This window comes from Barbus barbus (assembly GCF_936440315.1).
Source record: "Barbus barbus genome assembly, chromosome: 8".
Taxonomy (NCBI): Eukaryota; Metazoa; Chordata; class Actinopteri; order Cypriniformes; family Cyprinidae; genus Barbus; species Barbus barbus.
The window spans coordinates 13,656,257-13,683,499 of NC_136736.1; the positions used below are offsets into that span (position 1 = coordinate 13,656,257).

Genomic DNA, 27,243 nt, shown 5'->3' on the forward strand with positions numbered 1-27,243 from the left:
ATTTGGACAATTTCAGAACCGCATATATATCTTTGGTCAGAACTGTAGCTTTGCGTAAAAAAAATGGTTTCCAGAAATCGTTAGTGTCATGATTTCTGAAGCATGATAATTTTTTTTAAAACACAATTTTCAAAAATGTCTTCACTTTTTGGCATTATATCACAGGACATGCTTTTTGTCCCTTTTAATTACAAAATAGCCCTTTATAATTTTGTTTTTACCTTTGTCCAGTTCCCAGACATTCAATCTCACATTATAAACCGATGTTATGAATTATTATCATTTAAAATAATATTAATCTAAACGTTCACAAATTCAGTGTGAAAATGCCTTATTTCCCTACATCTGGCAGTGTCAGTGAAAAGCATGTTTAAGATAAAAACAAGTATTTCAATTGTGTGTGTTTAGGATTCAGAAATTAAGAGCTGTGAAATTAGCCTTGGCAAAACATTGATTAATTGATCCATTAAAAGAAAATTACAATTCTTCTATGATATCCAAATCCTTATATCCACAAATGAAATATATTAAGATGATTATGCAAGTTTAGAGGTCCAAAAGTTTGGCTAAAGAAACCCTTATTATTAAAATGACGAGTTTTTCAAATTAAATTAAATCAAATCACATTAATTAATAAATGGGACCAGAAAGAACTGTAGCACAGGTTAACTGAAGCAAAGCTTGTTGTACAACAAGTTTTCATTGATGTATACCCAACTTTAGTCTCTGTCTCAACCCATTACCATGGCATTTTTTACACCATACTGTTTAAGCTGCTATATTATTATAATTAATATTTTAATACAAAATATTAATGGTTTGAAAATAGTATTTCAAGCTATGCATTTTATTCGTGATAATCACTATTTTGTAACAGCCCACAATATATGGCAGGAGTGGAGAGAGAATAACCAACCAGAATAAACTATTATTGAAAAAATAACCCTAGTGGACCCCTAACCACTGTTTGGGGTCCATTTTTCATTATGCCTAGACATTAGGGAAAATAGGTGACTGGCTTTCATTAGACATCCCATTGTTGAAGTCAGTAAGATCTGTAATTACAGCAATAGTTAACATTTTTAACCAAACTGATTACATTTTATGATGATTAATAAAATGTCAATTGATTGTCAAAATCCACTTTTTGGACTGTTTTTGCATGTAATCTGTGTTTGATCTGTGCATTTCTCTCTCTCCTGATTCAGACAAAAAAACTTATTCACTGGAAAAAGCAATAATATGGATAGATGACTGATTTTAGCTGGAAGCAACAGTTTAAAGTTAACAAACATCATGATGGACTTGTTTATTACAAACCTGCAACTTGTGGATTGTTGTGATGTTTTAATCAGCTCTCATTCTGACGGCACCCATTCACTGCAGAGGATCCATTGGTGAGCAAGTGATGTAATGCTAAATTTCTCCAAATCTGTTCTGATGAAGAAACAAACTCATCTAAATCTTGAATTGCCTGAGGGTGAGGGAGACATTTTTAATAAATTTTCATTTTTGGGCGAACTATTCTGACCTGCAAATACTGTTACAACTAAATTGCATGTAGCTTCTTCATGATTTCTTTCTGTAATATATTAGAAAGCAAAATCGCAGTCCATATTATAATAAATCATTATTTTGATTGTGATAGACTCACAAAAACACAAGAAATATCTGTTATCATTTATTTTTACAAACATTCAACCTATATCACCTTTATCTCTCTGTACTCTTTATAAATTATAAAAAATAATGTACAATTATTTTACTATGAACAATACATTATGACCTGATTGCCCAGAGGTTTCCCTTGCCCTGCTTGAAGTAAGCACTCGGTTCTCTTGCGCTTTTGACGTTTGCACATTGCAACTTGAAGTTTGTCAAGTGGTCTCAGTGTCCCGAACATGTGTTCAGGTACAAAGAGCCAACCGAAGGATGGGGGCCTATATCAGCTAATGCACATGGTACAGTATTGTGCGTATGTATGTCTGGTGGAAGCGAAAGAGACTGCAAATGTGTATGTTGCCACTGAAGTTATGCGTGTATGTAGGCCTGCTGTGTTGGGAAAAATACTTGCCAACATGCAGTGTGCTATATTGTCATGTCCTCTATAGGAGAACATTTTACTGCAACCTGTCACCTCAATGATTCTCCACTGACTATATGACAATAGTTTCATAGTCGCAAGGCAAACTGATAAAATATCAGAGGTGTCTATAGAATCTGTACACCATAGTAGACTGAACAAATGTGTGCTGTTCTCAAATCTCGGTCTGAATGGATTTGTCTAAGTTTGTTCAATATGACTGTGGTGCACAGGAGTAAGAAAATGGCTTACAGTCTTCTGAAAGGTCAGACTTTTACCACCTCGCTGACAGCCTGAGGAAGTCAATGGTTTTGTGTGGCTTTTTTTTTTTTTTCAACAGAGCAAGATAAAGCTCTCCACTCCCTACCTTGGCTCTTTTCTTGGTTTTCTAAAGACTGCACATATTGCTTAGAAAAGGAACTAAACAAAATGCAACCAAAAAAGAAACAAAGTCACACGTACATATAAATATCAGGATAAATATTAGTTGTGATAAACAATGTATAATAGCCATTTAAAGCTTAAGACATTCAACAGATCCGTAGTCTCTCATTTCAGAGGCTTGATGAATAAACCAGGAAAATCTCTTAAGACACATAATTTAATACATTAAAATAGCAAATATGCTATTCAAAGTTCTCAGGTTTGGAGTCCAGTCAATCACAGAACTTGCAGGATGATTGACAGATGACATCTTCGTAACAACAGAATGGTACCATTGTTCCATTTTTTACTGTGGTTCCTCCGGGTAAATGGTCCAATTTTCCTGTTACACACAGTTCATCAAGAAGACAAACAATTCATGACATTTAGCATGTTTCTTCATGGTCTTTGAGATTGCTTTCTTATGTATGTGTTTCAACTGGAAGTCTTCACTGGATTATGATATAAACAGAGGCTGTGGATCACTTCTCATGACAAACAGATAGTCAGTCCAGACCTGAAGGGTGTGTGCGTGTGTTTTGGGGGTCTAGCGATGCTGGGAGAAGCGTCTGTATGAGAGTATGTGTATGTGTATATGTAGATTTTCATACATGGAAGCCACTCTGTTGAACGTGGAGGAACTGCAGTCGTAGTGCTTGTATGCTGCTCACTATCCTCCTCTGGTGGCCAATCAGAGACACTCCGATTTGTCTCACATCACTGTTGAGAAAACAAGACGAGACTTCTGAAACTGAGGCAATTCATTGGCAAGTTCATGATGAGTAAAACGTGAAAATGGTTATTGGATAAAATTAATTTACTGCTTGAAAAATCCACATTTTATACGGGACTAAAGATGGATGTACAAAGGTAAAAGGCATATTTGATGTTATTCTCCTCTTAACACCAGATGGCACAAAAACTCAGCATTACACGTTTCTAAATGTCTAATGAGCATGTGACTACTCAACACAATTGCAAGCAGCAACATGAAGTTGGCTCTGTGCTAATTTGATCTAATATTTATGGTAGCTTGTTTACACCACTGAATGAATGAATGAATGAAGTGTTTGTGACTTTTTATCTCACAATTCCTATGTTTCCCCTTAGAGTTACAGGATGTGATTGTGAGATAAAAAGTTGCAATTGCTTTTTTATATTTTATATTTAGTGGCAGAAAAATGTTTTTATAAAAATTTCATTTTTTTTTTTTCAAATGTTAGAGATTTATGTAGCAAATGGGAACTTATAAAATTACAGAATATATTTTGAGACAAAGTCTTGATAATGATTTTCAGTTTTGTTCAAGGTAATTCGATCAACACTGAAGAATTATGTAAAACTATGGTATTTGGGGTAAAAAGCTCCCATACTGTTGAGGCCAAAAGCACAATAAATGACATGATAATAATAGCTGGCTGAATTTTCCATTTGTTGACATGTCATGGATGGTCAATATAAATTATTAGGTTGGGTTTACACCTTTGACATAACATCCAATAATCACCAAAATATGATATTAAGCATATGATATAGTAAAATATATTTTTTTCTATAAAGCCATGTTGGATTATTTTGTGATGCCCTTAAAACGGTGTAAAATGCTTTCAGAATCTTTTCTTTTTGTATATTGTTTGGTAACACTTTAGAATAGGGAACACATATTCACTATTAATTACGTGTTTTCCCTCAATAAACTCAAAAATTTGTTAAGTTAAGGTATTGGGTCGGGTTAAAGGATCTAGAACAGGCATCCTCAAATCTGGCCCACTCCTGCAGAGTTTAGCTCTAACCCTAATCAAACACACCTGAGCATGCTAATCTTCAAGATCATTAGAAAATCACAGGTAGGCCAGTCTGATCAGGGTTGGAGCTAAACTCTGCAGCAGATTGGCCCTCCAGGGAAATATTTGAGGAACCCTGATCTAGAACATGGTCAAGCAGAATAATGCATTAATATGTTCTTTATAAATAAACTTCCAGTATGCTTGTGCTATGCATGCTAATAAGCAACTAGCTGTTAGTGAGAATTAGACCTTAAAATAGGTTTACAAAAACACCAGGTTTCTTCTTTCTATATTCTATCTACTCATTTTCTTTATAAAAAAACAACCCCCCCCCAAAAAAAACAAAAAAACAACAACCTTGCTACGTGTTCTGTGTTAGGCTAACCATGACTTGTAATAGCACTTGTATGTTGTTGCTCTTTTGTTGGTTTTGATTGCTTCTAATGTCCTCATTTGAAAGTCACTTTGGATAAAAGCGTCTGCTAAAGTAAATGTAAAATAAAGTGTTACGACAATAATTGCAAATTAGCATATATCAGAATAGTCTCTTAAAGCAAGCCAACTAAATTGAACTAAACCCACTAAAGAGAGTGACCATGATCATTTTTGCATGCAAAACAACACCTGTAGCCTAAATGGAGTGTAAAAAAGCATTGAGCAGGACTTCACGCAGTAGTTTTGACTCCACTTACTCAAGACTCATGGTGGATATAGAATCCAGGGTTGTGTATCCTGCTGCTATGAAGTTGTTCTTGTACTGACTCATTTTTATAGAATCCAACCAATCACCGACAGATATGAAGAGGGGGTAGTCTGGCATATCCTCAGGGGATTCTGGGAAGCTGTTTAGACACACAACACATACTGTATGTGAAACAACAAGAGTTTGGCTCACGTTTCCCACAAGGCAAGAGACAACAGTTCAGTGTAATTAGAGTTATCTGTCAGTAAACACTAACAATTTCAGTTTAAAATGATAATTTCAACACTGGCACTCATTTTGATTCTAGTAAGCAATTAAGCAAGCAATTAAAATGTTGATTTTGAAATGTTTTTGTGATCATTCTACCTATTTACATCTTCCACCAGTGTGAGCAGGCTGCTGGGATTGCGGATCAGCTTGTCTAGGAAGCTGACAACATCATTAAACAGTGGCCGCCGACTGCGTTCCTTCTGCCAGCAGAGAAGCATGAGCTGGTGCAGGGCCACGGGGCAGCCCATGGGCGCAGGCAGCCTGTAGCCCTCCTCTATGGACAGAATTACCTGCAGGAAGATACACAGAACTCTATTGGGATACAAATACTACAAGGCCATGTTTGCAAAAACAATTTTAGGGATGCCATCAGAGGTATGCAATTATTTAGCCAATGCTAATGAAACACTTCAGCTATTGAAAAAATTCAGCTAAGGCGGTAATTAATAAGCTAAAGGAATTACAAGGAAACTATTATTACAAGGAGTTCCACATGTTACGATTTAACAGAATATATGTGTTTGAATTAAATTAGGCCACATGCTAAGGATGAATTAAATTAGGCCACATGCTAATCTCTAAATTAGTTAATTAATTAATTAACTTTTTAAATTCTGTAACAAGCTTCCATAGTAATTTTCCAGATTAAAAATTCTGAGAAATTCAACAATAGCATTTATCAAAATAAAATAATTACATGTTTTACACACACACACACACACACACACACACACACACACACACACACACACACACACACACACACACACACGTTGGTTTTTGTGGTTTATGGGGACTCTCCATAGGTGTAATGGTTTTTATACTGAACAAACTGTGTGTGCTATTGCCCTACACCAACCCTACACCTAAACTTATCCCTCACAGGAGACATGTGCATTTTTAGATTTTCAAAAAAACAGCATTTAGTATGTTTTTTTAAGCCTTTTGATTTACGGGGACATAGGCAGTGTCCTCATAAACCACCTTCATATTGTAATACCTCTCTCATACCCATGTCATTATACAAATGTGTGTCCTCATAAACCACATAAACATGCACACACACACAGACTATCTCTCTCTCTCTCTCTCTCTCTCTCTCTCTCTCTCTCTCTCTCTCTCTCTCTCTATATATATATATATATATATATATTTGGCTCCCAAACTCTGGAATAGCCTTCCTGATAACGTTCGGGATTCAGACACACTCTCTCTGTTTAAATCTAGATTAAAGACACATCTCTTTAGCCAAGCATTCACATAATGCATCTTATAATCTTGTACTGCAGTTATATCTGATCAAATATACATTTATTATTATTCTTTAGCTTGGGTTGAAAAAATAATTTTTGCTTAGATGGAACAGCAGCTATGCTAATTATGTCTCTATTTGTTTCTCTGTTTCTGCCACGGGATTAACATCCCATGGTAACTAGGAATCACAGAAGCTTCAGTCTGGATCCAACCCTTAAATGATCTGAGATGACCGAACACCTGAGAAAAGATAATGCCAACCCCTCAGAGGACTTCGGAGGATGCCAACGCTCAGACAACATACAGAATTACCAAATTTTGCCATAAGTCAAACATATTAAGGTTCTGTAATATATAAATATATTGTGGAAACTTAAATTCCTGTAGAGCTGCTTTGCAACGATTTGTATCATAAAAAGCGCTATACAAATAAACTTGAATTGAATTTAATTGAATATATATAATAGAATATTTGTAATAAAGCATTTGAAGGTTTACACGAAACTGATATTTAAAAATATTGAATGCTGTTTACAACATATATTTTGCCCAAAAATCTGAAATACATTTTGGCCAGAAAAAAATGCCTTAGAAAACTCTATTGTTCACAATTTCGTAGAATTGGAATAAACCAAGCAACTCACATCTTGGTTGGACATCTCCCAGTAGGGCCTTTCTCCATATGACATCACTTCCCACATGACAATACCGTAGCTCCAAGCATCACTGGCTGAGGAAAACTTTCTGTAGGCAATAGCCTCCGGAGCTGTCCAGCGGATGGGGATTTTACCCCCCTGACAAAATAAAATCTTTTCTTTTTATTATAATAGCAAGCAGGATCACTTTGTGTTTCCTATACAATCAAAGGAGATTGCTTGTTATGTAATGATGAGTCATAATTGAGCTTTTCTTGGAATATACGTGTATAAAATGACACACTCAGACACCTGTAACAAAAAGTTCAGATGTATTCAGACACATTTATCATCTTATTATAAATCTAATTACTCAATCACTCCTCAGAGTAAGACCTTAATCTCATGTTATACTGCTTAGATAAACTCAATCCCATTCACTAGCACATGACGAGCAGAGTAGTGCTAAACTCCAGAGATTCTGGATCAGCTTTGGCTGTCTAAGGAGCACAGATTGTTATTAACTCTGAACGGCCCTGAATTTAAATGAACCTATATTGAAGCGGGTGTATGTGGCTTACTGTGGTGGTGTAAGCTGCCTCCGGGTCGTCCTCCAGCACCCTGGACAGACCGAAGTCCGACACCTTACACACTAGGTTGTCATCCACTAGAATATTTCGAGCTGCCAGGTCCCGGTGGACATAGCCGATGTCGGACAGGTACATCATACCTGAGGCAATGCCACGCAGCATACCAACCAGCTGGATCACGGTGAAGTGTCCGTCATGCTTCTACAAAAGAAGAGAGAAGAGAAGAGGAGGACAGGCAAGAAAAGAAATGGAGAGGTTTATCACAATGAACAATAAAAATATTCACTTTTAAACCAGATCTGACAGCAGAAATGGATGAATAAAGTTGTGATTCTTTGCACACAAAAAGTATTATCATAGCAACCTGGTCTCATAAAAATACGTACCTCTGTGCACTTTCTGTGCGACACCGTTTTACGTACCTTACTGCACGTTTCGCCGCAGTTTCAAAGAGAAATATCCACTGAGTGGCACTAAAACACAGGTTAAATACGTGAACCCTGGCACATTTTATGATGTTGATATAGGTACGTATTGCTGTGTTTTTATTATGTTGCTACAGGTACGTACTGCGGCGGTTCAGAATTCAAATATCCGGGGTCTGTCCCTAAAAGGTAATGCTCTACCTCGTGTTGGAAACATAAAAACCTACCCGATAGTGTTAACAAATGCCAAACTGGTATAAAAATATATTTGTTGATGCAACCGTGCCATTTCAACTTCCTTTTATGCAGATTTGAACTGTTTTGACGAACTGTAGTTACACAGGTTTCGAACCAGAGCTCCTTGCCTTCTAAGTACGGCTCCATACTCCGTGAGCTATCGGACAAACCAACCGTCTATGAAAACCCATAGATACGAGGCTGGATATGTGCAATGCTAACGTTCAAAAGCATCAGTTTTCAAATCTCCCAGCATATTAATATTGTTTTGAAGTCGTAACATGATATTCTTAAAGTAATTGTGTGAAAAATACACTTTATTAATCAAAACTGTAAATTTGTGTGAAAAGGAGTAAAAGGTGTCGGAGTTTTACTGCTTCTAGTGTTTGTTTCTTTAGGAAACTGAAACTGCAGTAATATGTAGTTATTGGTACGTATTTCGTGTCTCGCTAAAAAGTGCACCAAGGTACATAAATGCCAATGAGACTAGGTTGTATCATAGCTTCATAATATTAATGTTGAACAATGTCCTTATTACCTTTCTGGGTCTTGAATATGTCAGTTGTGTTGTTGTCTATGCAGGGTCAGAAAGCTCTCGATTTAATAAAAAATATCTTCATTTGTGTTCTGATGATGAACGAAGGTCTTACGGGTTTGGAATGACATGAGTGTGAGTAATTAATGACAGAAATGTCATTTTTGGGTGAATTATCCCTTGTGTTTGGATAGTAGTTGATGAATACATTGCAGTAGATGCTAAGAATGTTTTTTCTTTTTCTTTTTAATAACCTTATGGCTTTGCTTCAAATCGAGGAAAGAACAAATATTGAGTAGTCTCTCAGTGAAATTCAGTATCAGTTGAGAACTGATAACCAAGAATGAACGAACGAACGAACGAATGAACGAATAAGCAACTAGTTAATAGTGAGAACTGGTCCCTATACTAAAGTGTTACCGAAATATCTTGATTTATAATTTTTTTTTAAATTATTTTATTGCTTGTTTTGTTAGCTGCAGACCCCAAATGAACCCCAGCCCCCTAGTTGAGAACCACTCTTTTAGACTGTCACACCGGAGGACATGTCAACTTTCTAAAAGCATTTCATATCAACTATCGATCTGTTGGAAAATTAGAAAATGCTCTCTCTAGATAGGTCCTGTTTATGAGCAATGTCAGGTGTGGTGTGTCATATTAATGAATTGAGTTCTTGCATACCCTCAGAAAAGAGTCCAAGGAGCCATTCTCCATGTATTCCACCACTATCATCACAGGCCGACCTACAAAGAGGAAAACAGGACACCTTTAAGTAATGGACTAGGTTATACAGAAAGAAACAGAGGGAAATGGAACAGACATTGCTACATTACTCAACTGTGTCTTTGTGTGACTTCAAGTCAAACCCAAAAGTTCACTTTTGCCTTCATCATCAATGCTTAGTTTCAATGAAATTAGTGTATAATGCTTCTACATCAACATCTACCATTTTAATTAACTACTCCAAACAGCCTTATTTAATCTCTAGTAGCATGGTAGTTCCAAATAGATGAAAGACATGACACAACACTAGAACCATACATTAAGAGTTTTTTTTTTGTTTCTTCTTTTTTTTTCTGGAGGTTTGATTTGTAGTGTGAAATCAGTGATTGTCTACATGTCAGACCGAACCTGTGAGTGTATCAAACTTGGCAGAGAAACACATTTGTTTTTTGCTGAGAGAAAACAGCTTTTAGCTGATGATGATCCAAGTTATTCTGTAATCAGTTTCATTCAGACAAGTATACATGATACTACATGATTTCCTTATCTGTTTTATTTATGCATTTATTTGTGTATGCCCTGCCATGCTATTCAGACATAATGTCTTTGCTAGAGTTGCATTAAACGCATTACTGAAGGGTATTGCATTAATGTTCAAAAGTTTGGGCTAAGTAAGGCTTTTTTGAAATAAATTATAACTTTTATTCAGCAAGGATGCATTAAATTGTTCAAAAGTAATAGTAATGACATTTATGTTACAATAATACTTTTTTCAAATAAATGCTGTACTTTTGAACTTTCTATTCATTAAATAATCTTGAAAGAAAAAAAAAAAGAAAAAAGTATTATGGATTCCATAAAAATATTAAACTGTTTTAACATTGATACTCAGAAATGTTTCTTGAGTAGCAAATCAACATATTAGAATTATTTCTGAAGGATTAATAGATACTGAAGTCTGAAGTAATGGCTACTGAAAATTCAAGATCTGGCTGACCTCAGACATTTGAATGGTGTTAAGGATATATTAAACAGCGGTTTGAATCTTCAGAAGGCAAAAGAATGCAAAAACGTTTCTTACTCTTTGTAACCACACCCTCCAGTCTGATGATGTTAGGATTATCAAACTGTCCCATGATGCTCGCCTCTCGCAGGAAATCCCGTCTCTGACGCTCAGTGTATCCCCCCTTCAGAGTCTTTATAGCCACAGGAATTTCCTTTTTTCCTGGGATACGGAGCCGGCCACTGCACACCTCCCCAAACTCGCCTGCAGAATACACTCAAGTCCATATTCACTGTCATAACATTTAGGGTTACTGCTTACATACTACACACTAGGTGGCAGTCAAACTATATCAAAGACACAAATTCACAAGTCTCTTTGTGGCAATTATTTCACATTGAATTATTTCCTACTTATCTCACTGAAGATTAGATTCTAATCATTTTGTCTTCTGAGAATAACAATGTGATTTTTCAGAGAGGCATTTAAGAGCCTAACTGTGAAAATGATCTGAAATATATTTTAATTAGACACATAAGAGAAACCAGAGCCTAGATCTAGAGACTAAAAGATAGAAAGATAAATGAAGAAATCGGAAGCAGCTTTTTTAAACATTTTTGAAGAACTTTATCTTCTAACCAATTTATTTCTAACTCATAAAACACTTTCATTTTATATCTTGCTGCAGAAATAGCAGGAGTAGATTATGGGCTACTGAGTATCAGACTGAAGTGAGCTATAAAAAGCGCTCTGACCTGCTCCGATGACTCTTTCGATCCGGATACGAGATGGATCGATTTCTTTGGCAAACTCATGAACGGCCTGTGAGGGGTCCTCGTAAGTGTCCGGGTCAATGTAAGTCTTTAATCCCGGGAATGGCACTATAAAACATGTCAAAGGTTGAAATCTGTATTTTTGTTCCTGAATACATTTAAAATATGAATATACAGTATGTGAGTGAGTGTGTAATTAAGGTCTCATACCATGCCCATTTTGATACTGTGTTCTTTTTTTGTCTTCCGACTTTATCTTAGATTTTATATACCACTGACACCTGTTCAAATAAAAAGAAATGAAACTGATCAATGGTTTTTTGTTGATGTACGTTACATAACACAATGAGAGACCTCAGCGCTGTCCATGGTTCTGAAGCCAGTGGCCCTGTCCATGGTGCTGAATTATGATCAGTAACCAGAAAGACTCAAGATATATGGCTGAATAGCTCCTCAAACGTTGAAATTAAAATGATGCTCCTCCAGGGAGAACATCTCAAGAGTATTCAATTGTAAATTAATTAATTTTTTTTGACAAATGAAGACACTAATTCTGTCCGTCATCAATAGCTCTTGATTTATTTGAGAGCTGCTCAGAATAGCCTCCCTGCAAATGTGCACAAGCAGCTGAACACAGAGCCATCAGCCCCTGCAGCTGTGCGAGGATGTGATGGCACAGGGGCTGGCTGAGTGAGGTTTCACACAGCGCGCTGCACATGCTGATTTTGCGAATCACAGGACTGTGTGGCATGTTTAAGCTTGCTGTCAGTCTCACAGCAGGTCATTTCATAGCAGCAGACACTGCCACTGCCGGGAGGCTGCAGCATTCCGACTAATTAGGCAGTGACATGGCTCAGCCAATCGGAAAATAGGAAGGTGCTCTGTGGCCAACAGGCCTATTAGGAGATGGCTGGATAAGCAAGGAGCTAAATTAAGGGTAAATGAGTGAATGAAAGAAAAGACATATCCATGACATCCACAGACAGACAGACTAAAAGATAGGCAGGCAGACATACAAACAAACAGACAGACAGCCAGACAGACAGATAGATAGATAGCAAATACATATAAACACAACATCTGTTCATCTATCCTGGAGCATATTTACTGAACCTGCCCCCTCATTATTTGCTCCCTCATTACCTGCCAGTGATGAGAAGGAAGAGGGTGAGAATGATGAGGAGAGAGAAGCCCCCCACTGTGGCTGTAACAATCACCAACACCTGGCCCTGATCAGCTGTCTCCTCAGAGTCTGACATAGTGAAAGAGTGTGTGTGTGTATGTGCGTGTGTGTGTGTGCATGTGAAAGAGCAAGAGAGGGAGAAAGAAAGAAAGAGAAAGAAGCACAAAACATTGAAGTCACTTTCAAGTTTACGTTCAGTCGGTCAGTGGGGCTTCCATCAATCTCAGAAATAGATTTAACACCAGGAGAATGGTTGGTGAGTCTTTAAACACATATGCTGCACTAAGATAAGCCAAAAAGCAGAACTGAAATCACACAGCACTCAAAATCATTCACAATAAACATATAATGTTCCCTTCTAACATTTGTTTAAAACTCTACTCACGTCACTGACATGGTGTGACCACCATCTCAGAAAATTGGGCATAACTACAGTGTTTTAGGCTAATAGGTATTGTAATGAGGCATTTTTAAAGAAACTCTTACTCTCATCTCCTGTGGCGAATTCAAACTTGGGGCAGTAACTGCTGTAGCCGGCAAGGGTACGAGCACGCACGTGGAAAGCGTAAACCGTGGAGGGCTTTAGTCCGGTCACTATCACACTCGGAGACTTCGTACGTGTAGAGGAGTAACTTAACTGTTCCTGTTCCTATAAATATAAAGGTAGGAAGAAAACAAGATTCTTCATTTAGCGTACTGTTCATTATGTAACTGATGTTTTCATTTTAAGGCATCTTTACACAGCTGAGTTAAGGCTGCTCTTTTCCTACTCAAAATTATGATAAATAAGGACAACGACACATACAAGTCTGAGTAAAGTATGACAGCTATAAAGTAAAGTATAAATATATATAATTGATGCGTAAATGCATTTATGACACCTCTGAGCAGCTTTTAATGATTTAAAAACGAAGCTGGTGAGTAACCTTTTCATAATACTTAATCTCGTAGTCCAGGATGGCAGCATGCGGCTGCTCAGTTTCCTGCCAGGAGAGGGCAATACTAGTTTGAGATGCCCAGTCTTTTCTCACTACACCTACCAGAGACGGACCTGAAAGGCAAAAACAGTTAGTATGGTGAAACATTTTTTTTTCTGATGCAATGAGGGTTTCAATATGTACTGAAAATGGGTTTGTTACTATAAGCTTTTCTTAACAGGTCACTTTACTGCCATCTGGTGCTTAAAATTATAAACAGCACCTACAAACCATTGTCACAAAACACCTGGTTTTACAATAAACTACTAAGAAATAAGCTCTAATATGTTTAGGTGTTTTTTCAGTAATGCCATTATATATTAATCAAGGTTGTAAACTGATTAATAAATAATATTAGAATTGGCTTACACTTTATTTTACAGTGTAATTATACATTTAAGTATTGAGTAATATTAATTAACTACATGTACTTACTATCTGGTTAGGGTTTGGCTTTGGGCTACTTGCATGTAGTTATGCATAATTCATTGCTAATATAATAGTTAGAACATGTAACGTGTAACAAGGTTACACACATTAAAATAAAGTGTTACCCAGAATTGCAAATAAATCACATAAAAGCACAATTCATCATTGTTTGTGTACCCTCTCCTATTATTATTTTTTCTTCTTTTGACCTTCTTTTTATTTGCATACCATTGAACTTTGGCTTAATAGTTGCATGTGTGGATATTTGTTTGTTCGACTGATTTTGTTTGATTTGTGTTTTTTATAATTTTTTAAAATCTTATTTAGTTATTCTGGTTCTTAAATCACATATTGATGCAGTTACTTTTTGTGGTTTTTGAGCTGAAAAAAAGAAAGAAAAGCTCTGGACATTATAACAACTGTGCTGGCAAAAGCAATTAGGCTCTGATACTGTGTTTCCATTTAATTGAAATGTTATTTTCCTTCCTTTTAACACAATTGGCTTTGAAATCTTGAACATCATTGTAATTAGTGAGCTCTGCTTATGCTATGTGAAGATAATGCACTCAGTCATGGCTCAGTCAGGTGGAAGAACCAGTGAAAAACACAAGGAAAATCCATTAAGGATCTGCATCTGAGGCCATTTACAATTAGCACATTTAGTGAAGTCTATAAGCCTCTGCACTTTAGATGACGGTTCGTGCACATGCACACATAAACATGCTCAAACAATCATATACACCACAAAAACTGTTTGCTGCTGCTTTCTAATACTGTACACCATTTCGTTTTTTTCTCCCCTTTCACCTCAGCGACTAAAATGATGCCCACAGGTAGGTGGAGTCGATCTCTAATTGAATCCTGGAGCAGATTAAAGTAGTGGGTGAATGGCATTAGCTTGACTGATTGAATTTCTCTCAGGTAAATATTCACTCTGGAAGCCCACTGAGACTGCCAGCACGGTAATCACTACCTCTGTCAAAGTAATCAATCTCTCACTGTTAAAACAGCTGGGAAAATATAAGGGGTGGACAGGGAACGGGAGGCTTTTAGGTATAGCAAGTTGCAGAGAGAGAGGATTTGGGCAGCCGATAAACGGCAGAGAGCAGCGTTCAATGATGTGCAGCATTGGGCGGCACTGTCTGAGGTCCTCTGGGATATCAGTGAAAGTGATTTGGAGAGAAAATAAGAGAATAAGACATCAGTTTTGCTAGGGTTACCGCCTGTGACACAATCTCTGTCTTTGTCTTATCTAAATGTAAGATGCTGTCTATCTTCCATCTACTATGTCTCTGCAAATTTGCTGTGTGGAGATATTTTGGAACGGTGTTTGGTGAGACCCCCATGTTGTTTGTCTGACTTGACTCAGGGAGATGCCACACGCTGAATCTCTCTCATGAGAGGCAGCTCATCTTTTATTGAGAGAGGACGGCCCGTGCAGCTCGTGACATCTGACTACTTTAGACGCGTGTGAGGAAGAGACTCGCAGGTTTGCACAGAAATATTGAAGACAGAGTGACTGTAGAGAACAAGCAGCACCTTAATAAATCATGAAGCCTCATCATGTCGCTATTTTCAGAGGTAGAGATTGATTTCAGAATTAAATATTACACAGGAAGGGAGAGGGCAAAAACGTCTTTTCTGTGACTGCCTGACCTTAGCTCGGGTTGTCAGCTGGTGAAAGGGCAGGAGGCTGAACTTGGTTAGATAAACAAAATGAAATTATGTCTCAAAACAGACCCAGTGAAGGACTGCCAGGGAGTTAGTTCACGATTTATTCAATATTTATCTTTATCGGTCTTAAATCTTTAAAGGCACATTGGACGATCAGTCGGAAATTATTCTGAAACACATGCACTACTGTTCAAAAATTTAGGGTCCTTTTTTAGACTTTTATTTAATACTTTTACTCAGTAAGAAAACTTCAAATTGGTCAAAAGTGAGAGTAAAAGCATTTATAATGTTATAAAATAATATTTTAAATGAATGTGGTTCTTTTGAACATTCTATTCATCAAAGAATCCTGAGAAAAAAAAAATGCATCAAGGATTCCTTAAAAACTAATAAACTGTTTTCAACATAATAATCAGAAATATTCCTTGAGCAGCAAATCACCATATTGGAATGATTTCTGGATGATCACTTAACACAAGACTGGAGTAGTGGCTGTTAAACATTTGAAAACATCACATGAAATTTGACAGCACACTGCCACAGCCACTGCTCTTCTCCCTCTACACCAACAACTGCACCTCTAAAGACCCCTCTGTCAAGCTCCTTAAGTTTGCAGATGACACCACACTGATCGGCCTCATACAGGACGGTGACGAGTCTGCTTACAGACAGGAGGTTAAGGAGCTGGCTGTATGGTGCAGTCTTAACACCCAGTTGCTTAACACGCTCAAAACTGTGGAGATGATCATGGACTTCAGGAGAAACCCCCTTGCTCTCCCCCCAATCACCATCATGAACAGCACTGTGACTGCAGTGGAGTCATTCAGATTCCTAGGCACCACAATTTCTCAGGACCTGAAGTGGGACAATCACATTGAGTCCTTTGTGAAAAAGGCCTAGCAGAGGCTGTACTTCCTTCGCCAGCTGAGGAAATTCAACCAACCACAGGAGCTGCTGAAACAGTTCTACTCTGCCATCATTGAATCCATCCTCTGCACCTCAATAACTGTCTGGTTCAGCTCAGCTACCAAATCTGACCTCAGAAGACTACGGAGGGTAGTCCGGACTGGTGAGCGAATCATTGGTACAACCCTCCCCATTCTCCAAGAACTGTACTTATCCAGAGTGAGCAAAAGGGCTGGTAAAATCACTCTGGACCCCTCACATCCAGCACACAACCTATTTGAACTGTTACCATCTGGTTGACGCTACAGAGCTCTGAGAACCAGAACGACCAGACACAGAAACAGTTTCTTCCCTCAGGCAATCCATCTCATGAACACTTGACACTAAACGTGGAACACACAACTCTATTATACATTTATTCACCTCTATATTCTACCCTTATTCAGTCTATATTATATATTGTGTTTTTGCTGTTTTGTACATTGCTTATTTGTATATTTGTATATTATTATTTTATTATCTGTGTCCTGTCCTGTTGCTATCTTTCTGTTGCACTGTGGAGCTTGTCACTATAACAATGTCCTCGTATGTGTAAACATACCTGGCCAATGAAGCTCTTTCTGATTCTGATTTCAACATACATAACAGAAAAAAAATACTGTAGTGATATTTCTGTTTTACTGTATTTTTGATTGAATAAATGCAGCCTTAGACTTTGCATTAAATGCATTAATATATTTAATGTATTTTATATTCAAAAATGTATGTAATAATGTATACAAAAAAAGGTCTTTAAGTGAAACAGATGTTAATACAGTAACCATTCTAAAGAATTCGGTTCAGGAAATAATTAATTAGACTGATTTACTTTTACTTTTTACTTACTTTTGTCATTTAGCAGATGCTTTTGTCCAAAGCGACTTACAAATAAGAAAAAGTAACTAAAACTAAAAGTTACAACTCTATAAATACTATATACCCACATATGTAATAAAATTGACACATGCATATAACAACATTTCAATAATAAACATATAAATGAAAAAACTAAAATAAAAAGCGATACTTCTATCTCTTGCCAGTGTCCCTGCCCGGTAGAGTCGCACGGTAGAGTTGATGGTCTTTACACTCTTCGGTCTTCACACTAAGAGGGCTTCACACGACGACTGCCGCGACCGCTGCCGTGGTATAATAAAGTTTTTTATACCAATCCAACAAATCATCATTTCAATTCAGCTGGACCCACTTTCCTGTTTATCAACTAAAAATGGCCAAGCAAGTGCACACACTGACAAGATACGCGATACAGTACGAGACCAAACACGATTTCAGGAACTCTCAACACAGATTTAAACTGCCAGGTCTCTTTTTGATTGGTTTCGTATGCGGTTCGATGATTTAAAGATTTTTTTCCCCATTATTGTGGTACATTTTGTTTTTCAACATTATCACTTACAATTTACGTAAATCAGCTTAATGTTGGGTTATTTTGTGACTTTTTATTAAAAAACAATAAATCAAACTAAGGTTCAATATGTAAACTTTCAAGCTTATTGCTAGCCCGTGATTCTGAAGTACTCACAAAGTTCTGATGCCATTTCTGACAAAAACATGAGCATTTTATTTTGTTTCCTTAAACCACATTGCGAACAGAATTGTTCACCCACCTGTGCAGTACGCTGAATTGTCATAACAAGCCTTAGTTGGTAATTAGCCTGAGGCACCAACAATCACGCAAGAAGAAATCGAAAGGAGAAACTGCTAACACAAACACATTCAAACATATACATTCAAAACGAAGAAAAAATTGAAGCGCTTAATGTACAGTCATTATGCGGAGCTGACCTGCATTTTTATTTTAATTAGCTGTCTTGCTCCGCTTAAGGGGATCTTCCATTGACTTTCACCCCTGAATCATTCCAGACTCTTTATGGAGGCTGCACAATGCTTTAATGATGAGTTTCCCACATAATCAGCAACCATACCACTCTAGTGAAGCAATCACCAAACACAGATTAAGGATAATTGGATGTTGCTTGTTTTCGCAGGGCGTTTTTTTTTTTAGCATCACATTCTCTCTCGAATTTTTACCAAAATGACAAAGGAAATGTGGCACATAAACAATGCACATGCTTGTGAGCACACATACTGAACACGCAACCTAAGTTATTGTTTTATCGATGTGGCTCTGGAGGGGACATGCAAATAGAAACTGTCCTTGCATCTACATTTCTCTGTGATTTCAAAAGAATTCTTACATGCATGAGAGGAAGCGAGGGAAAAAGAGAGCTCCTTTAATGCACATTTTCCTTCTATTTCCCATGGCTTGACAGATTTCACTCCCTCCTGCCCCGTCCTAGAATTATATACAAGGTTAAAAAGAAAATGCTTCCCTATGGCTCCTATAATCTTCTCCTCTAAGTGTATCTCATGTAGTCTTGTTACAATAAGTGAACACACTCATCTGAGAGTGCTAAACCTGAGCTCACCACAGCTGAACATTAGAAATGTGTAGGTGGAGCTGTGGCAAAGCGGTTAGTGCATATAGAAGATGCAGGTTTAAATCCAATTAATGAATTAATTGAATACAGCTATTTTAACACATACAGGTGTGCTCATAAGTTTACATAACCCTTGCAGAATGTGCAAAATGTTAATAATTGAAACATAATAAGAGGGATCATGAAAATTGCATGTTATTTTTTATTTAGTACTGTCCTGAATAAGCTATTTCAGAAAACATATGTTTACATGTACTCCACAAGACAAAATAATAACTGAATATTTCCTTGCAAAGGCAAAAGACTGTAACTTCGATTTTTTGTCGAAAATGAGTTATTGATATTTTTGGGACATTCAAGACATCCTTTATCATGTACATAAGGATCTTGAGTCAATTTCATTGTTTTTCTGAGAAAATAATGGGTCGTCTCAACCATAACTTCAAAAAGCCCCGGAGAAACCAGTAACGGCTCTTTCACTTTGTAAATACATAATACACCCGTCTCTTAATGCATTGTGTGGCCTTCCTGAGCATCAGTACACGTTTTCACCTTTTGTAATAGTTATGCATGAGTCCCTCAATTGTCGTCAGTGTTAAAAGATTGATTTCAAAATCACACAGTCAATGTTAGAAAGAGTTCAAATATGCAGAAGATGCTGGAAAACCAAAGAATGTGCAGGAGCTGGAGGATTTTTCTGAAGAACAGCAGGCAGTTGAACTACTGAGGACCAACGAGGGACTCATCATCATCAACTATCACAAAATATAAAAACAGTCATGGATCATCCAGGAAATGACACATAGTATTAAGATTCAGTATTAAGAACTTTTGAATGAGGTCAGTTTTTATAAATTCATTTATTATTTTGTCTTGTGGAGTACAAGTAAACATATGTTATGTGAAATAGCTTATTCAGGACAGTACTAAATAAAAAATAACATCCAATTTTCATGACCCCTCTTATTTTGTTTCAGTTAATAACATTTTGCACATTCTGCAAGGGGTATGTAAAGGTATGAGCACAACTGTATATATAGAATAAAAATGGAACAAATTAATCATGCACGATGATCCATATGTAAATTCCGTAATAAGAAATGTTACTACCATCAGAGCAATTAAAGCCTAAAGTAGTCTATTACCTTAATGTGCACAGTCAGCAGACCACCTCAGCCACGTCTATTGAGAGCATTTGGGGGTTTTATCTGCAAATATATATACAAACAGTGGAGACAACTAGTTCTCACTGGAGGAAGCATTGTTATGGATAAATGACTCATTTTAGTTGGAAGCAAAGTTAAAAACCTCTTAATGATCACAAACATGTGGACTGGCATCATGTGGATTACTTGTGGATTATTGTGATGTTTTTATGAGCTGTTTGGTCTCTGACGGCACCCATTCACTGCAGAGGATCCATTGGTGAGCAAAAGATGTAATTCTAAATTTCTCAAAGAAGAAACAGACGTATCTACATCTTGGACGGCCTAAGGGGCCTGAGTTTTACAGTGTAAGACATGTGAAATGTGTGTTTACAGCAGCTGAGGTTTTATCTGTCTGGGAGTGAATGCGTTTAGCAGGTACTCTGAAAAAGGGAAGATCCGACACAGAGTTTGACAAGGCCACGTTTGATTTGTTCTAAGCAATGAAAACAACTCCAATTCAGTTTCAGAGATGCATAATGAGAGACGTTCGAGTATTTGTCTAAACACACTCAAAAATCATCCACCCCCAGATACACATGCGAGTCTCTCAGAAGCTCACAAACAGCAGCAATTAACTGGAGAATGAAGCAGCTGCTGTAAATATGCAGTCGATACGGCATAACTCGGCATGAGTGCAGGCCGATACATGTAATTGCAAACACATGTGAGATGTGCAGATGCTGATTCTTTCTTTTATGACTGTGTGTGTGGATGTATGGATTGTTATATGTTTTTTGAATGTGTAAGGGAAATATTAGAGTCTGTGTTTGTGTGTTTGCATGTGGGCCAATCAGTATTTGTTTCAATTAAACTGACATTTTGGTAAACGCAGTGAGGCATTAATGCATCAAACACAAGCAGTTTGAGCTGAAGGGAGTTGGGTCATCATAATCAATACTAATTCACACTTTTGTAGTTCAAGGGTAATTAACAAGCTACAGTGAATTAGCGTCCCACCTCAGTCTTGTCACACTCACTGGCGGTGGTGCATTTCAGTAGAAATGTGAAATCTGTACATTTCTTATAATAGTATGACTTGGACGAAATTGAGATGCTGCAGCAGTTGTGTGAAAAACAACGTGCTTGAAAACTGAAGAGCCAATCAAAACATCAGTTCAGTTCAGCTTCTAAGCCAGCTGTAACAAGTAAAAATAAGACGAAAAGCACAAGAGAGAGGCTGGAAGTGAGTGAGAGAGTAAAAAAAAATAAAATAAAATGTAGATCGTCTCTACGAATAATTGTTGGTTTCCGGTAACAGATTTGTCTTGGAGTGTGGAAAAAATAGATGATATTCTGTTCCCCTCCCCTGTCCAACCAGATCTTAATTACTGTACCTATATGGGCCATTATGTGCCAACACCTGGCCTCAAGGGAAAAATTTGTACATTGCATAATTTTTCACTTCGAGCTGTTCCCACTGCCAGGAAAAATAAATAGCTAAATAAATAAATAAAATCAGAGAGACACTTAGAGAAAGAGAGAGAGAGAAGGAAGGGGGTGGTAAAAATAACACAAATAGGCTCTCTAATCCCCCTTTCTCTCTATTCTGGGTAAAGACAAAAGAACAAAGATTAAAAGAAAATTGCAGAAGTGTAAATACATTCATAAAGCTATATGTCTAGAGAATATAGAGAAAAAAGCTTAGAACACCATCCTAAGCGAACCGAGGGGAGAAAATAATGACTTGAAAAACAGTGTACTCTACATTACTGTAACAGATGTAGGGTTACCATAAACTACAGAAGAAGCAAAAAAATACAAATTATCTGTGTATTATCCAGGTAGCACTTCTTTAGCCAGCGAGCACTGATATATCATTGCAATGTATGATAAAGAGAGAAGAACAGTCCAAACAGCAAGTGAAAACATCCAGTGGAAAGATCAATGTTTACAGACTAGAAAACACAGACACATGTTTTATTCTGCTGGCAAGTCTTAGTCCTCCAAGACCATCAATGAAAATACCTCATACAACTAAAACCAAAAATAGCTTAGCTAAAATCCTTCAGCACATGTTGATTTTGCAAGCCAAATTTGATGGAAAATATGTGAAAATCTACACAGCAACATAACGTGTTAAATTGAGCTGATATTACAATGGCGTTATATATAGCTTTAAGCATTATTAATTGGTAAAACTTTAATATAAGACTCAATTTATTAACATTAGTTAATGCTTAGTTATGCCCTTGTGAAAAAGAAGTGTCCTTAATTATTTTGAATGTGCACGTGTATAGTGTTCTTCCAATATGTATATTAAAAAAAATATTGCAAACTTGCAAAAATGTCACTAAAAAGAGAGTTTATCTTTCAAAAATGTAGTAATTTGAGACTTTCTTCAAATTACTACATTTTAATCTTTTGTTGTGATCATAAAAAGTGCATTTATTTTGATTTGTTGACTTGAGTATTTATTGTTTTTGTGTTCAGTTGTGCTGTATCTAGGACTATTATTTTGAAATTATTCATGGACTTTTACTTTGCATTCTCTCTTTATGTTTTTCTCCCTCTAAATCTTTTCCCTTGGGTACTTGTGATTATCACCCTGCATGTGTCTTGTTTTGTTTCTTATTTCCCCCGAGAACATATAGCCCTTTGTTTCCTGAATTCTTTGTCAGTCCTTGTTTTAATATGCTTTTTAACACTATTCAGTTTTGTTTCGCTCTGGTGTTTTCTTCCTTTTTTAATTTAATAAACAATCCATCACAAACTAAGGCTATTAACACTGCAAGAATTAATGCTTAATTCAGATTTACTGTCTCATATAGTCTGTTCACATTATTTTTTACACATGGTCAGTATCAGATTTGAGAGTAAAATGGTTTTCATAATTTTTCTTTAAGTTTTGTTTGAATAGAGATGTTACCATGATACTTACATCTCATGGTCCCTCCACTGACTTTTTTAGAAGCTATCTTCCATATTTACCGAATGACCAAAGAGCTAATGGTATATCTTTGGAGTGAATCCCATCAGTGCAAAATTGTGATGAATGTTGATCTAAAGTGATGTAAAAGTCACATGAATTCTGATGACTGGTACTAATGGTACTAAATTGTAAATTTATTATTACAAATATGCAATTATAAATATACTTAAATACAATAAGATACAGAAACAGTTTCAACAGAAATGACAGAAATGCATAAAATTAATTTTGCATCTAACTAAAGTTAACTGTACTACAGAACTGCACTGAAAAGTGTTATCAAATAATGAAATAATAAAAGAATATTTAATAAACAAACGCACAAAAAGGCTTGCAGAATTTGATGAATGACAAGCATTCTAGTTTTGCAGAAATGGGTGCAGCTGTCAGTGCAGTTTCGTGTGGGCCTGCTCATGGGAAATCACTCTGAAATACAAAAATATCTGAATAGGCACAAACTGAGCAGGCCGCTTTCACATTTTGACAGACCAGAATCAGAAAGATGAAATCATTATGATGTCTGACAGGACTAATCTGGGTTTATTAAATCCATAATTGCATATTAATATGCCATTTTGCCAGCGATATCAGTGGGCTAGCAAATAAATCTTCATTAGAGATTAAACAGGTGATTGCCATTTCACTCTTATACGGTCTGTGTTGTTGACAATAATTGTGCATGAATTGCACTCCATCCATCATCCTCTTAAAGTCACATTGGAAAACAAAAACATAAAGATTGGTGAAGAGAGAGAGAGAGAGAGAGAGAGAGAGAGAGAGAGAGAGAGAGAGAAAATACAGATGTAACTAAAATTGCAAGTTCTTGCGTCTTTGTTCTCCGATTCATTGACATTGCCCAGCACATATTAATATTCCAGCATTCAAACAATATGTGTGCAATCACCGTCAGCCTGCCACTCACTTGCCAAGACACAGTGCATTTAACTCTCCATTATAATGCCCTTCAGGGGAATAAGAAAGCTCTGCTCAGTCTCGAGTGCTTTGAGGGCTGCCGTGGGGTCAGAAGTCTGGATGTCTGTCTATGTGTTCTCTGGCGCACAGTCTGTCAAAATGGAGACAGTCACCCTAGTCTTTCCCCTTTCCCTTTTTCCTTGTATCTCTCAATCTCTCTGTCTTTCCCTGGGGGAAAATGAAGTGTCAGCGTGTGTTTTTGCCCCTGCTCAGCTCAGTAAGGTCTATGGACATTTTGGCCTCAGATACATTCAAGAAGTACTCTCCCCCTCTCTCTATATAGTTAAATTCAGTTATGACCGGTCAATTTTTCTGACTTTTAGGGGTTCAAGTGCATAGCGCTGAAACCTTATTGTAATTGTTAAGATTTTAAAAGATTACCAACAGACCAAACTGTAAGGCGTAGAGACCAGGGGCCTCATTAATAAAGCGTGCGTATGCTCAGATTTGATCCACGCCAACGCTCATATTTGTGAAACCGGCTTTGACGTGGAAAAATGCTTAGCGTCACGTCAGGGCCTGAGCAGACGTACGTACTTTTTCTTATTCGAGTACTGCAGGTTTTTGGAAATGCAAGAATTTGGACGATGACTGGTGATCTTTTACATGTTAAATAAAAAAGAAAAAACAAAATAAAAGTGATCCATCTGTCAAACAGTGTTATTGTGGCCGCGGTGAGAAGCGTGACATGTTGCCATGGAAACAGTAAGGGGAAACGTTCTAAAATAAAGGTTGCCTATATAAAAATTAAAAACTCACCTAAATAAAAAACTCACTGTGGGGGGACTGCTAGAATATTTTAAATTCACCAGTGAAAGGGTTAATGACAATAATTAGGAGTGTTTACAAGGCAGAGCTGAAAACATTCATTTGCGATTCATAGATTTCACATCTGAAAGAGACGTGTACGTGCATTTTCTGTATGTACGTTCATTTTATGAATCACACGTACGGATATTTTAGAAATGATCGTAAGATCAATTTTAGGATGGTTTCTGCGCAACATTTTATAAATGAGGCCTCTGAAACTTTAAAGGATAGTAGTACCTACCCCGTCTACAACATCACCAAGGCTCGCCCTGATTGGCCTGGCAGGGGTGCTACAGTGATCAAACGTATGAACTCCTAAAGCGCAGATTCAATTGTCTTATATCACATGAATTCCTGGGTCAAGACAAAACAAAACGCACATGACGGATTTGATTGCCACCTTGGCAAATGTTTGGCTATTTTAGATTTTTTTGAAAAAAATCCATCCGATTGGAACCAGACCATTGCTGAAAAATTCTCTGGAGAGTGAATATCAATAATTAACAAAAAAAATCGCAGTCTTCAGAACCCTGTTTCATGTGCAAGATGCTGCAAAGTGGATGTTTACATGGAGAAAACAATGGAAAAGCAGCACAGTGGAATGCAAAGCCCTGTAAAGAATGCAATGTGTTAATAGTCAACCGGGGTGTTATGCTTTTAGTCATTCTGAATTTGAATTGCCTTGACTTTTTGGGTTAACCTTTAAATCTGAATGTAAACAATCTGGCTAAGATCTGTTTAGCATGTTTCTTATTTTATATTATTTATGAACATATAGGATATGATTTAGACAAGTTTCATGCATCTTTTCTGCAAAGATATTTAACAAGTCATTTGTTTTACATTTACACCATCTTGACCATTTCATGTGTTCATAGCTGTAGCCAGGGTTTGAAAATTATTGAGTTCAGGGGTGGGGTTAAGAATTGTGCTATAATAACCCCTACAAATACAACTCATTATATAAACTCAACCAGTGGTTCTCAAACCTGTCCTGGAGTACCCCCAGCCCTGCACATTTTGTATGTCTCCCTCATCTATCACACCTGATTCAACTCATCAGCTCATTAGTGGAGTCCGCAAGACCTGAAGTTGGAGTGTCAGATATAGGGAGACATATAAAATGTGCAGTGCTGGTGGTACTTCATGAAGAGGTTTGAGAACCACTGCACCAAACCATTGGTCTCAAACTCAATTCCTGGAGGGCCACAGCTCTGCATAGTTTAGCTCCAACCCTAATCAAACACACCTGATCCAGCTAATCTAGGTCTTCAGGCTTAGTTGAAAACTGCATAGTATGTGTGTTGGAACAAAACTCTGCAGGGCTGTGGCCCTGCAGGAACTGAGTTTGACACCCCTGGTGTAGGCTATTTCATTTCATTCTGTAACCTACTTGTTGATAATGTTTCTGATGGATAATATCATGATATTTTTTTGCGTTCGCCTTACCAAATGCGCTATCCTGTCAACAATAACCTGTCCAAGGGCTTTTTGGTTAGTTTAAGTGCCGGCGATGCAGTGTTGCTAGAAATCGAAAAATAAATAAAAAATATTTTTTTCAAATCTTTGCAAATAAGATAAGATAAAGATATCGCTGACCCTAAACTGCAACTTCCCACTTACTGAAGTGTCAAATTAAGGGGAAAAGACAAGTCCGAAAATGCTTATAATAACTTGATCTGGCAACACAAAGGCTGTGCCCTTACTCACAACTCTCTGAAGTCTCATCACTCCAACCAGCGTCTCATTTTCATACCACGGACGCTAAACATTCTTACAAACTGTCTAAACTGAATTATACATGTCATGCAGACATTCATATGAGGAGTTTTAAACAGCAAATTAGTCATTCAGAGAACAAAATTTATTTTTGAACATGAAAAATTTACTGAGGTCCGGACCTCGGTGACCTCATAGCTGGCTACGGGTGTGGTGCACTTGCACCAGATCCTTATTTATGGTTTTGCAAGTTTTTAATAAAATAATGTTACTTATTTTATTAAAAACTATGTTACTAAATGTTACTTATGCTATAGTTTCAATGTATTAATGTTTTTTTTTTTTTTTTACTATTATTATTGATATTATTATATTATTATTTTGCCATATTTCCCAGCACTATTTTTAATAAATTATGAAACTGGTATAACACACACACACGCATGCACACACACACACACACACACACACACACAGCCCAACCCCCTGTCACT

At 36.9% G+C, this 27,243-nt stretch overlaps 1 protein-coding gene across 1 annotated transcript in view; it reads right to left on the reverse strand.

Moving 5' to 3' along the window:
- Positions 1-2,813: 2,813 nt before the first annotated feature.
- Positions 2,814-27,243, reverse strand: part of epha6 (eph receptor A6) — a gene marked incomplete at both ends in the record, with an annotated part of 120,183 nt that continues 95,753 nt past the window's right edge. Inside the window, 13 exons of the mRNA XM_079423428.1 lie at positions 2,814-2,849; positions 3,118-3,226; positions 4,986-5,135; positions 5,363-5,556; positions 7,165-7,314; positions 7,737-7,946; positions 9,624-9,685; positions 10,747-10,932; positions 11,424-11,549; positions 11,652-11,722; positions 12,585-12,693; positions 13,111-13,273; positions 13,551-13,675. Of these exons, the coding sequence (XP_079279554.1) occupies positions 2,814-2,849; positions 3,118-3,226; positions 4,986-5,135; positions 5,363-5,556; positions 7,165-7,314; positions 7,737-7,946; positions 9,624-9,685; positions 10,747-10,932; positions 11,424-11,549; positions 11,652-11,722; positions 12,585-12,693; positions 13,111-13,273; positions 13,551-13,675 (1,691 nt within the window). The remainder of the gene's footprint in view (positions 2,850-3,117; positions 3,227-4,985; positions 5,136-5,362; positions 5,557-7,164; positions 7,315-7,736; positions 7,947-9,623; positions 9,686-10,746; positions 10,933-11,423; positions 11,550-11,651; positions 11,723-12,584; positions 12,694-13,110; positions 13,274-13,550; positions 13,676-27,243) is intronic.